Raw genomic sequence first — 13,386 nt, 5'->3', positions numbered from 1 at the left:
CTGGGCAACCTGTGCCAGTGGCTCAGCACCCTCAACCTCTGCCAGTCTCTCACCACCCTCACTGCAAAGAACTCTTTCCTAACATCCAGTTTCAATCTCCCCTCAGCCAGTTTAAACCCATGTTATTCCTTGTCCTGTCACTACAAGACCTTGTCAATAGTCCCTCCCCAGCCTTCCTATAGATCCTGTTCAGATGCTGCAATGCCAGTGTGGGCTAGGTCATAGAATCATAGAATCAAGCAGGGTGGAAGAGAGCTCCAAGCTCAGCTAGCCCAACCTAGCACCCAGCCCTGCCCAACCAATCAGACCATGGCACTCAGTGCCCCAGCCAGGCTTGGCTGTAACACCTCCAGCCACAGCCACTCCACCACTTCCCTGGGCAGCCCATTCCAATGCCAATCACTCTCTCTGCCAGCAACTTCCTCCTAACACCCAGCCTAGACCTCCTTTGGCACAACTTGGGACTGTGCCCCCTTCTTCTGTTGCTGGCTGCTTGGCAGCAGATACCAACTTCCACCTGGCTCCAGCCTCCCTGCAGGTAGTTGTAGACAGCCTAATGATGATCTCTGGAGGTCCTTCCAAGCTCTAATATCCTGAGGTTGTGTGATGGTGAATCAATGGCTCAGTGTCCAGGTGGGGGCAAGTGACAAGTGAAGTGTGGTTCTGTGTGAGCTCCTCAGGGATCTGTGCTGGGATCAGTGCTGCTTAACATCATTGGCAGTGGCATTTAGGCACCTTCAGCAAGTTTGCTGCTGAGACCAAGCTGTAGTGGCCTCATTGAGGGAAGGGATCCATCCAGAAGGATCTTGACAGAGTTGAGAAGTAGGCCAGTGCCAACTGCGTGGGGTTCAACAAGTCAATGTGCAAGGTCCTGCCTTTGGATCTGGCCAATCCCAGACACAAATCCAGGCTGGGTGCAGGGTGGGTTGAGGTTAGCTCTGAAGAAAGAGACTTTGGAGTGTTGACTGTTGACTGCCTGCCAATGCCTGAAGGGATCCTGCAAGAAGGTTGGGGAGGGACTTCTCGTAAGGGTGTCTGGTGACAGGACAAGGGAGAATGGTTTTAAGCTGAAGGAGAGTAGATTTAGACTGGATCTGAGGACAAAAATGGTGAGACTCTGGAAAAGGTTACCCAGAGAGGTTGTAGATGCTTCCTCCCTGGATCTGTTCATGGCCAAGTTGGATGAGGCCTTGAGCAGCTGAGTATAGTTGAGAGACATCCCTGCCCATGGTGGGCAGGGGAAAAGCCCCATCCCTGGATCCATTCCAGGCCAGCTTGTTTGGGGTTCTGAGCAGCCTGCTCTAGTGGCAGATGTCCCTGCTGACTGCAGGGGGCTTGGACTAGATGCCCTCTGCAGGTCCATTCCCACTCACCCCATGGGGGTTGGACTAGATGACCTCTGCAGGTCCATTCCAACTCACCCCATAGGGCTTGGACTGGATGCCCTCTGCAGGTCCATTCCCACTCACCCCATGGGGGTTGGACTAGATGACCTCTGCAGGTCCATTCCCACTCACCCCATAGGGGTTGGACTAGATGACCTCTGCAGGTCCATTCCCACTCACCCCATAAGGGTTGGACTAGATGACCTCTGCAGGTCCATTCCCACTCACCCCATAGGGGTTGGACTAGATGACCTCTGCAGGTCCATTCCCACTCACCCCATGGGGGTTGGACTAGATGCCCTCTGCAGGTCCATTCCCACTCACCCCATGGGGGTTGGACTAGATGACCTCTGCAGGTCCATTCCAATTCACCCCATGGAGATTGGACTAGATGACCTCTGCAGGTCCATTCCCACTCCCCCCACTCTCTGTCCTGTCTCCTTGTGATTTTCCTCTAGGATACCCATGAGAACATTGAGCACAAACCCAGCCCCGCAAAGCCCTGGCGAGGCTGCCAGCTGCTGTGCAGCCCATGATGGGCCACACACTGCCTGTGCTGGCCTGCTCTCTTGGGGTGCAAACTGCAGCCTGTGGCCAGCTTGGGCTGCTGCCTGGTGGCCAGGATGGAGATGCAGAGCTTGCCTCGCAGGAGGGTCCTGGCAGGGGTTGTAAATCTCTTGCTGAACTTGTGACCCCCGTTGACAGGATCAACTGAGAGGCTATCCAAGCATTGCAGCAGACAAATAAATAATGCTAAGTAGATCACTCTGGGCCAGAGGTTGTGTAAAGACCTTAATGGGCAAACTGCAGTTAACGAGATTAAGCTGACCCCGGGCGCTGCGGTCCCCGAAGGAGCTGCTGCTAAATCACTGCTCGAGGAAACCACAGCAGCAGCAGCAGCAGCAGCTGAAGGGATGTGTCACTGCATAGAATCATGCAATCATGGAATGGCAGGGGCTGGAAGGGACCTCCAAAGCTCAGCCAATCCAACCCCCCTGCCTGAGCAGGAGAACCCAGAGCAGGTCACACAGGAACGCATCCAGGCAGGTTTTGAGTATCTCCAGAGAGGGAGGCTCCACAACCCCCCTGGGCAGCCTGTGCCAGGGCTCTGGCACCCTCACAGGGAAAAAAAATCCTCCTCATGTTGCCATGGAACTTCCTCTGCCTCAGCTTCCACCATTGCCCCTTGTGCTGTCCCTGGCATCACCCAGCAGAGCCTGGCTCAGCCTCCTGCCACTCACTTGCACATCTTTAGAACCACTGCTGAGGTCACCTCTCAGCTCCTCCTCTGCCAGCAGCACAGCCCCAGCTCCCTCAGCCTCTCCTCCTATCAGAGCTGCTCCATTCCCTTCAGCATCTTTGTGGCTCTGTGCTGGACTCTCTCAGGCAGTTCTATGTCCCTCTTGAACTGGAGGGCTCAGAACTGGACACAGTGCTCCAGTTGCAGCCTCACTAGGGCAGAGTAGAGGGGCAGGAGAACCTCCCTTAACCTACTAACCACAGCCCTTCTAATCCACCCCAGAATGGCATTGCCCCTCCTGGCCATGAGAGCACATTGCTGGCTCATGCTCAACCTCCCATCAACTTCCCAGGGATGGGGTGGAGATGTCTGCTGGCAAAGTGGAAATGGCCTGAAATTGTGCCAGGGGAAGTTCAGGTTGGAGGTTAGGTGCAAGAGGTGTTGGCATAGGCTGCCCAAGGGAGGTGGTGGGGTCCTTGTCCCTGAAGGTGGTCAAGAAAGATGTGGCCATGGCACTCAGGGACATGGTTTAGTGGCCTTGGTGGATGGGTTGGTGGTTGGACTGGATGATCTCAGAGGGCTTTTCCAACCCAGACAAGTCTATGATTCTAAGCTGGGATCCCTCTGCTATGGATGCAGCTCAACCACTTTGCCCACAGCATCTGAAGTGCTTTTCATCAACAGGTCTCTTCCTTTGGGTTGTCTGCAGAGACTTTAGGAGGGGTCCCACTAAGGCTGTTAATTCTATGGTTCTGTGACTATAAAACTGATCCTTGCCTGCCACTTGTTACCTGGGAGATGAGGCCATCCCTCACCAGGCTTCTACCTCCTCCCAGGGAGTTGTAGAGAGCAATGAGGGCTCCCCTCAGCCTCCTTTTCTCCAGGCTAAACAAGCCCAGCTCCCTCAGGAGCTTCTCAAACCCACTAAATCATAGAGTCATACAGAGGTAGGAGTTGTAAGAGACTTCCATAGCTCATAGAGCCAAATCCTCCTGCCAAAGCAAGATCACCTGGGGCAGCTCACACAGGAGAGCATTCAGATGGGGCTTGTAGGTCTCCAGAGAAGGAGGCTCCACAACCTCTTGGCAGCTTGCTCCAGGATCCCACCACCCTTACTGGGAAGAAGTTTTCTCCTCATAGACTTAACCAGGTTGGAAGAGACCTCCAAAATCATCCAGTCCAACCTGGGGTCCAGTTTGTATCCATTGCCCCTTGTCCAGGACACCACTAAGAAGAGCCTGGCCCCTTCTTCTTGACCCCTATCCTTCAGCTACTGATAAGATCTCTTCTCAGTCATCTCTTTCCCACTTCAACTAAAAGAAAACAAGTAAGCATGGAGGACTTTTGACACCTTGCAGGTGCCACTGAAGCCATTCCTGGGCCAAGTGCTGCCAAGAGATTTTTATTCCCAGAGCTGGAGTTCTCCCCTCAGCTCCTGACTTTCAGGAAAGAAAAGGATGTGATGAGATTCATCATAACCCCCCCAAGCAGCTGGCAGTGGCATCCAGGAGGAAGTAACACCTCCTCTGATTCTTGGCAGGAGGTTGTGTTTCTTTCCACTGGGTCCTTCCCAGTTAACAAACATTTGTTCTCCGTGTTTGCACTGAGCTGGAGATCACACAGCTGCTGTGCTCTGGGGTCTCTCTCAGCTTGGAGGGTGCATTGCTTTCTCTGACTCGTTTTCATCTCAGCAACCTGGGACCTGTGGGACCTCTGGGCAAGTTTGCTGGGTTTGAAAGTGTCTTGGGTTGCAAAAAAATCAATGTCAGGCTGAAAAAAGCAAGGAGGGGAGAAAGTGCTTTGTAAAGGCACTGGGGCACTCAAGCTGGGTGCTGGAAGGTGTTTGGAGAAGGGCAGCAAGGCTGGGGAGGGGCCTGGAGCACAGCCCTGTGAGGAGAGGCTGAGGGAGCTGGGGGGGTGCAGCCTGCAGCAGAGGAGGCTCAGGGCAGAGCTCATTGCTGCCTGCAGCTGCCTGCAGGGAGGCTGTAGCCAGGTGGGGTTGGGCTCTGCTGCCAGGCAGCCAGCACCAGAAGAAGGGGACACAGCCTCAAGCTGTGCCAGGGCAGGTCCAGGCTGGATGTCAAGAAGATGTTTTTGACAGAGAATCATAGAATCCTAGAATCAGTCAGGGTTGGAAGGGACCACAAGGAGCAGCCAGTTCCAACCACCCTGCCATGCCCAGGGACACCCTACCCTAGAGCAGGCTGCACACAGCCTCAGCCAGCCTGGCCTCAAACACCTCCAGCCATGGGGCCTCAACCACCTCCCTGGGCAACCCATTCCAGCCTCTCACCACTCTCCTGCTCAACAACTTCCTCCTCACCTCCAGCCTCACTCTCCCCACCTCCACCTTTGCTCCATTCCCCCCACTCCTGCCACTCCCTCACAGCCTAAAAAGTCCCTCCCCAGCTTTTTTGTAGCCCACTTCAGGTCCTGGAAGGCCACAAGAAGGTCACCTGGGAGCCTCCTCTGCTCCAGACTGAGCAGCCCCAACTCTTTCTAGTCTGTTTGGCATTGGAATGGGCTACCCGGGGAGGTGGTGGAGCTCCCATCCCTGGAGGTGTTTAAAAGGAGGCTGAATGAGGCCCTTGGTGCCATGGGTTAGTTAATTAGCAGCTGTTAGGTGAAGGTGTAATGTCGAAGGTCTTTTTCCAACCTGACTAATTCTGTGATCACCTGAATCAAGGCTGTATGGGCTGGTGGAGGCTCTGCCTCCAAGGTGTGGGGCCAGATGCAGCTCCTCTGTAAGGGCTGTAGCAGAAGGTTGGTGTTTCAAAGGACATTCTCCATGACAAAGTTGATTTCAGAGAGTGTTTTCTCACAAAATAGAACTTTCTGTGTGTTCAGACTTGCTGTGCCCTTGGGCAGCCTGATCTAGTTGGATGTGTCCCTGCTGACTGCAGGGGGGGTTGGTACAGATGACCTTTGAGGGTCCCTTCTAGCCCAGTGCAATCTGTGAATCTCTTGATTGGAGCCCAAATGCACAGTAGCATGTCCCTTGGAGAGATGTTGTCCTGGGGGGCATAGCTCTGTGTCTGTCACCCTGATTTCCTTGGCACTTCTGGCTGAGTAACTGAGCTCAGCCATGCTCCAGGCCAGATTAGAGGAGGAGGAGGAGGAGGAGGAGGAGGAGGAGGAGGAGGAGGAGGAGGAGGAGGAGGAGGAGGAGGAGGAGGAGGAGGAGGAGGAGGAGGAGGAGGCATTGAGCAGTCTGGGCTAGTGCCCAAGGTGGGGGGGTTGCAACTAGATGATCTTTAAGGTACCTTCCAGAGTTGTTTCAGTCCTGAGCGTGTTGCATGAGATGAGTTTGAGGTGGGACTTGGTACTTAGCACTGTTCAGACCACACTTTGAGTGCTGTGTCCAGTTGTGGGCAGGGTCTTGTTAATTAAGGTCAGGCACTGTCCTTCAGGCCTTGAAAGTGGGTATCAGAACCACACATAGCTGGGGACATGCTTTAGAATAAGACTTGGTGGAGTTAGTTAATGGTTGGACTTGGTGATATCCAAGGCTGGATGAGGCTCTGGGCAGCCTGATCTAGGGCAGAGTGTCCCTAGGAAAAAGTGTTTCACAGAGAGAATGGTCATGGACTGGAATGAGCTGCCCAGGGAGGTGGTGGAGTCACCCACCTTGGTTGGTCATTTGGATGTGGTGCTTAGGGCTATGGTTTAAGGTGAAGAGATTCAGCCTGGAGGTGAGGAGGAAGTTGTTGAGCAGGAGAGTGGTGAGAGGCTGGAATGGGTTGCCCAGGGAGGTGGTTGAGGCCCCATGGCTGGAGGTGTTTGAGGCCAGGCTGGCTGAGGCTGTGTGCAGCCTGCTCTAGGGTAGGGTGTCCCTGGGCATGGCAGGGGGGTTGGAACTGGCTGCTTCTTGTGATCCCTTCCAGCCCTGCCTGATTCTATGACTCTAAGATCTTTTTGCAATCACAGCATTTCTGTGATTCTAACACAGAGAGCAATGAATGGATGCAGCCAGGTCTGGAACTGCCTGGGAGTTAGAAACATTTTTAGCCAGAGGGCAATATTAAAATGGTTGTTTCTGTCACAAATGTCCCAGGAATGGTGAGGCTGATTGTTTTGAAGTGCATTCTGTAGCAAAGAAAACAATGAGAAGAGGGAGAGGATGTCACTGAGCTGCTCTACCTGGCTGCTAAGTGGCAAACATCTAATTGAAACAATATCCTGATGGGAGAATTTCTAATCAATTTGTTTGTACCCTCATAGCCTGGAGGAGAAGAGGGAAAAAGAGTCCAATCAGCAGTGGGGAAGTTCCAAAGCTTCCATTGCATTTCCAGTCTTGATTTTCAGGCTCACTGCTCAGCCTGACAATCAGAGGCAGGGTGAGTTTTGAAGGCAGGATTCATTACAGTTATTATGAAGGCATCAAGGGCAGGAGGAAGTGTGGAGCAGAGGTGGGGGGGTAGTAGAAAGCCATTAAAAACACCTCCTTCTGACAAACAGAGTTGATAGAGAGAAAGCAGAGCACTTGGTCTGGCCTGGTCCTCCCTGGGGACAGGTCCTTGATGTGTTCTGAAAGCAGATTTCTACTTGGCTGCTCTTGTTTTCTGGGGAAGAGCTGATTTCAGAGTGGCCTTAGTGCAGAGCTGCAAAGTATTGTGCTGGAGGAGGAAACAGGGAGGAGGAAAGAGTGAGGAGTGTTTGTAAGGAGAGGGATGGATGGATAGATAGATGGAGGGATGGATAGGAGGAAGAGAGAGAGGGATGGATGGAGGAAGGGATGGATGGGAGGAATAGAAAGGGATGGATAGGAGGGAGAGAGGGATGGATGGATTAATGGGAGAGAGGGATGGATGGATGGATGAATGGGAGTGATGGATGGATGGATGAGAGGAAAAGAGAGAGAGGGATGGATGGAAGTGATGGGAGGGAGAGATGGATGGATGGGAGAGAGGGATGGATGGAGACATGGATGGGAGGAAGAGAGGGATGGATGGAGAGATGGATGGGAGGGATGGATGGATTAATGGGATGGATGGGAGAGAGGGATGGATGAATGAGTGGGAGGGATGGATGGAAGTGATGGGAGGGAAAGAGGGAGGGAGAGAGGGATGGATGGGAGAGAGGGAGGGATGAATGGGAGGGATGGATGGATTAATGAGATGGATGGATGGATGGAGAGATGGGTGGATGGGAGGAAGAGAGAGAGGAATGGATGGATGGGTGAATGGGAGGGAGGGATGGATGGATGGATGGATGGATGGAGAGATGGATGGATGGGAGGAAGAGAGAGAGGAATGGATGGATGGGTGAATGGGTGGGATGGATGGGTGGTTGTGCACAATCTTGGGGCTAAATCTCTGATGTGGAAGTATGTATTTCTGCAGTACAACTTCCTGGTGGGACATGGGGACCAATTTCTTCCCTAGAAGGACTGACAAGCCCTGGAACAGGCTGTTCAGGGCAAGGGTGAAGTCCTCATCTCTGGAGGAGTTTAAAAGCCATGTACATGTGGCCCACAGGGACACAGTTTAGTGGTGACCTGGCACTGCTGCATTAATCATTGGACTCAACCTTAAAGGTCTCTTGAAACAGAACTGTTCTATGATTCCATGGCTAGTTCTAGGGATAGAGAGAACTATCTCCCCACTGGAATTACATCTCTCAGTGGGGCTGCTTGCTGCAAAGCTCTTGTGCAGCTCACCTGAAGCATCCCTGTGTGCAGTCTCAAGGTGCATGTCTGTTCAGGTGACCTGACACCAAGCTCTGGCACTGCAGATCATGTCACCAGAAAGAGCCCAACATCCCCATGGTGGATGACTCTTGGTGGGTCTGCTCAGGCTCCAGGAGGCACCTGATGGGATTTTTACTGGAGCAATCCTAAAGAAGAGCTTTAGAGTGGGATTTCAGTGCCATATTTTCACCTGTTCCAAAAAGATGGCCTCCCCAAACCCATGCTGCTGCCCATGCCATGTCAGAGACCAGCTCACAGAGCTTGGGTCCTGCTGTTGCAGGGCTGAGCATCTCCCTCAAGCATCCAGCACCTGAAGGGGACCACGAGAAAACTGGGCAGGGACACTTTACAAGGGCTTGTAGTGATAGGGCAAGGGGCAATGGCTTTGGGCTGGGAGAGGAGAGGGTCAAACTGGAGATTAGGAAGAAGTTCTTTCCAGTGAGGGTGCTGAGACACTGGCACAGGTTGCTCAGGGAGGTTGTGGGCGTTCCCTCCCTGGGGGTGTTCAAGATCAGGTTGGATGAGGCCTTGAGCAACTTGGACTAGTGGAAGTTGCCCCAGACCATGACAAAGAGGTTGGAACTAGATGATCTTTAAGGTCCCTTCCAACCCAAACCATTCTGTGATTCTATGATTCTATGAACTGTGCCACAACAAGCCCAAGCAGCACTACAGGCTGGGGCCAGAGTGGCTGAGAGCAGGCAGGCAGAGAGGGAGCTGGGGGTGCTGGGAGAGAGGAGCTGCAGAGGAGGCAGCAGTGTGCCCAGGTGGGCAGCAGAGCCAATGGCATCCTGGGCTGGCTCAGGAGCAGTGTGGGCAGCAGGACAAGGGAGGTTCTTGTGCCCCTGTGCTCAGCACTGCTCAGGCCACCCCTGGAGTGCTGTGTCCAGTTCTGGGCTGCTGAATTCAAGAGAGGTGTTGAGGTGCTGGAAGGTGTTTGGAGCAGGGCAGCAAGGCTGGGGAGGGGCCTGGAGCACAGCCCTGTGAGGAGAGGCTGAGGGAGCTGGGGGGGTGCAGCCTGCAGCAGAGGAGGCTCAGGGCAGAGCTCATTGCTGCCTGCAGCTGCCTGCAGGGAGGCTGTAGCCAGGTGGGGTTGGGCTCTGCTGCCAGGCAGCCAGCACCAGAAGAAGGGGACCTAGCCTCAAGCTGTGCCAGGGCAGATCTAGGCTGGATGTGAGGAGGAAGTTGTTGTCAGAGAGAGTGATTGGCATTGGAATGGGCTGCCCAGGGAGGTGGTGGAGTGGCCGTGGCTGGAGGTGTTGCAGCCAAGCCTGGCTGGGGCACTTAGTGCCATGGTCTGGTTGGTTGGGCAGGGCTGGGTGCTAGGTTGTGCTGGCTGAGCTTGGAGCTCTCTGCCAACCTGCTTGATTCTATGATTCTGCCAGTTCTCCACTGGCTTGGTTTGGTTGGCAGAGGACTCTTAGGCTGTACAGCTTATGGAGTTTCCATGCCTGGAAGCCTGGCACCTCCATCTGGATCCATGCTAGCAGGAGCTGGTTCTGCCAGAGATGATTTTATAGGAGAGAAATTCACTTCAACATGGACAGCACTCACATGGCTTCTAGGACAGTTGCCTGTCCTAGCAAGCTCATGGGACTCACTCCACAGCTCCTGCCTCTCTGGTGGGTTTAACACAGCCCTGCATTGCTCAGGGATCCCCTCCCATCCTGCTGCAGCTGCTGTTGGAGCTAGTTAATGAATGTGACAGTGCCTGCTCTAATTTTGCTGCTTTTAATTGGTTTGCTCTGCTCTCCTGAAGGATGGTTTGGCAATTAGAGGGTGCCTGACTCCGAGCAGAGCCCTGTCACCTCCTTTTGCCTTTGCTAACTCTGCTGACTTTAATGGCTGCTCCTGTAGCACTCTGAGCTGTGGCAGTGTAATTAATAGCCTACACTGAAAAAATCTTCACCTGCTTTTATTTAGCTTCTTCTTTTTATCATTCCTAATATGTCCCAAGGCTGGTAGCAGCTTGGGACCAGAGAGCAAGAGCATGTGCAAGGGGTGAATGATCTCCAATTCATCACCTGCTTGTAAGGGCAAGAGGGCTGGCTCTTCCCCTTGCTAAGCATGTGATGTCAGTCACAGCTGCTGCCTTCATCCTTGTCTCAGGAGTGGTTGGTGGCAGAGCCCATTTATTGCCATAATTAATTTGTGAACTCAGCCTGGAGGGCTGCCCCAGCCACACTGCCAGGCAGAGACAGCCTCGGAGAGCTTTCTGCCTCCGTTTGGAACCTGAGCGAGCAAAGAGCTCCCAGTTAATGAGAAGAGGATTGCAGCTCTCCGTGGGGGTTCTGTAGCCTCAGAAGTGGATTAGCAGTAGCTCAGAGCAGGGTAAGGGGGCAGGGGTGTTTGCAGGAGCTGGGGTGGGGGGCACAGGAGGGTGCACTGTGCTCAGGCTGCCCTGCCACTTGTCTGGTTGGGAGGGCAGAACCCTGGCAGAACAAGCAGGGGAGAGGAGATGGGGGAGATGTGTCTTCTACAGGCAGAGTTTGCAAACAGCAGCAAAGCATCAGCGTGGGGAAGCAGGCTCTGCACAGAGAAACCCTCCTGTGTGGGCCTTCTGCAGTGCTGCTGTAGCTTTGCTCTGGTGCTTAAGGACCACGCAGGTGTCTGGAAGAGGACTGAATAGGACCTGCCCAGCTTGGAAATTTCCATCAATGGAAGTGGGCTTTGTAAAGCTGATTGGTGGCCTAGCAGGAATTTGGGCAGAGAGCTTCATTTGGGTGATGTTTGCTGCTGGGTGCAGCTGTGCTTTGGCATAGATTGGACCTAGCTGTTTGAGTGTGACTGACTCACTCCTGGGTTCCCTGGGGAAATGCCATGCCTGTGCTCCATAGCCATGGCCCATGGCAATCACCATGATGGACCTGTTCAAAGGAGCAGCTCCTGGGAATTGCAGCTACCCGAAAGGAGGTCGTGGAGAGGTTGGCCCTGGTCTCTTCTCAGGTGTAATTGGTGATAGAACCAGAGGGAATGGCCTCAAGCTGCAGCTGGGTGGGTTTAGACTGGGCATTAGGAAACATTTTTACCCAGCAGGAATCATAGAATCAGGCAGGTTGGCAGAGAGCTCCAAGCTCAGCCAGCCCAACCTAGCACCCAGCCCTGCCCAACCAACCACACCATGGCACTAAGTGCCCCAGCCAGGCTTGGCTGCAACACCTCCAGCCACGGCCACTCCACCACCTCCCTGGGCAGCCCATTCCAATGCCAATCACTCTCTCTGACAGCAACTTCCTCCTCACATCCAGCCTGGACCTGCCCTGGCACAGCTTGAGCCTCTGTCCCCTTCTTCTGCTGCTGGGTGCCTGGCAGCAGAGCCCAACCCCACCTGGCTACAGCCTCCCTGCAGGCAGCTGCAGGCAGCAATGAGCTCTGCCCTGAGCCTCCTCTGCTGCAGGCTGCACCCCCCCAGCTCCCTCAGCCTCTCCTCACAGGGCTGTGCTCCAGGCCCCTCCCCAGCCTTGCTGCCCTTCTCTGGACTCATTTAAGCACCTCAACATCTTTCTGAAGTTGAGGGGCCCAGAACTGGACACAGCACTCAAGGGGTGGCCTGAGAGTGGTCAGGCATTGGAATGGCCTACCCAGGGAGGTTGTGGAGTCACCAACACTGGATGTGTTTGGAAGTCCTTTGGATGTGGTGCCTGGGGACATGGTTTAAGGGTGAGCTTTGTAGAGTTGGGATGCTGCTTGGACTCGACCATCCCGGGGGTCTTTTCCAAATGGAATATTTCTGTTTCTGAGGTTCTGTGAATTGTGACTCTTTACATGGAGAGCAAGGGAAGCCTTTGGGATGCACAGGACCCTGGTGTGCAGAGGGCATCTCACTGACTCTGGGTGTCTTTTGCCTTTCCAGTTTGATGGAGAGAACATGTACATGGGAATGAACGACAACGCCCAGGACTTCCTATCGGCCAACCAGGTAAGCGTTGGTCTGCTCAGATGGGCAGAGAGATGAGGCCTTCTAGGGCACTTTGGTTATCCCCAACCACAACTTCTAGGAGGGCTCCATGAATCTGTACTCCTGGGACATCAAGAGGGTGAATGGAGGAGGTCAGAGCTATCAGCTTGGCTGCTGCTGAGGAGCAGCAGCAGCAGATCCACTCGGTACGGGGAGAGGGATGCACAGGAGCAGAAAGGTGATTGTCTGCTTGTGCTCGGCTCTGGTGAGGCCACAGCTTGAGTATTGTGTTCAGTTTGGGGCACCTCAGTGTAAGAGGGGTGTGGAGGTGCTGAAGCCAGTGCAGAGGAGGGCAAGGAAGCTGGGAAGGGCTGGAGAATAAATCTGATGAAGAGCGACTGAAGGAGCTGAGGCTGCTTAGTCTGGAGAAGAGGAGGCTGAGGGGAGACCTCATCACTGACTACAACTACCTGAAAGGAGATTGTCCAGAGGTTGGTGCTGGTCTCTTCTCAGAGGTAATCAGTGACAGAATCAGAGGGAATGGCCTCAAGCTGCCACTGGGTAGATTCAGAGTGGACATTAGGGAACATTTTTTCCCAGCAAGAGCGCTCAGGCATTGGAATGAGCTGCCCAGGGAGGTGCTGGAGTCACCGACCCTGGATGTGTTTAAAAGTCCTTTGGGTGTGGTGCTTGGGTGTATGGTTTAGGGTACACCTTGTAGAGTAGGGATGTGGGTTGGACTTGGTGATCCTGAGGGGGCTTTGCCAACCTGAATATGCTTCTGTGTATCAGCAGAGCCTGGCTTAGCCACAGCTCTCCAACAAGGCTGAGAGGCATTGCTGCAGCATCCTTCACTCACAGTGAAGATGCAGTTGGTGTTTCTGGATGTGGTGAGGCTTCCAAGTATTGTGTGTAGTTCAAGTGTCTCCTTCCCTCATGCAGAGTGTTTCCTGTAGCTGAACAGACTAACAGTTAGCTGGCTCGGGGAGAAAAAGGAGTCAAAGGTTTCCTGTTTTGGAGCTGCAAACCCACATGTGGAGGACCAGAATAGAAGTGCTCACATCTGACAGGTGCCTGAGACTTCAGGGTCCTCTCTTGGCTCAGGTATACATGAACCAAACATGTCAGGGCTCAGATAGTCAGGAACCAGAAGTGGAGCCCCAAACATGCATAA

General features: G+C 53.7%; 1 protein-coding gene across 4 annotated transcripts in view; it reads left to right on the top strand.

The window, feature by feature from the left end:
* The window catches only part of TOX2 (TOX high mobility group box family member 2), a 205,531-nt gene that overhangs the window by 79,381 nt on the left and 112,764 nt on the right, over positions 1-13,386 (top strand). For all 4 annotated transcript variants that reach the window (XM_064167699.1, XM_064167696.1, XM_064167698.1 and 1 more), the window contains exon 2: positions 12,168-12,233. In XM_064167699.1, coding sequence (XP_064023769.1) covers positions 12,168-12,233 — 66 coding nt within the window. The remainder of the gene's footprint in view (positions 1-12,167; positions 12,234-13,386) is intronic.

Source organism: Pogoniulus pusillus, chromosome 29, assembly GCF_015220805.1.
Source record: "Pogoniulus pusillus isolate bPogPus1 chromosome 29, bPogPus1.pri, whole genome shotgun sequence".
NCBI classification, from domain to species: domain Eukaryota; kingdom Metazoa; phylum Chordata; class Aves; order Piciformes; family Lybiidae; genus Pogoniulus; species Pogoniulus pusillus.
This window is presented reverse-complemented; position numbering and strand designations above follow the sequence as displayed.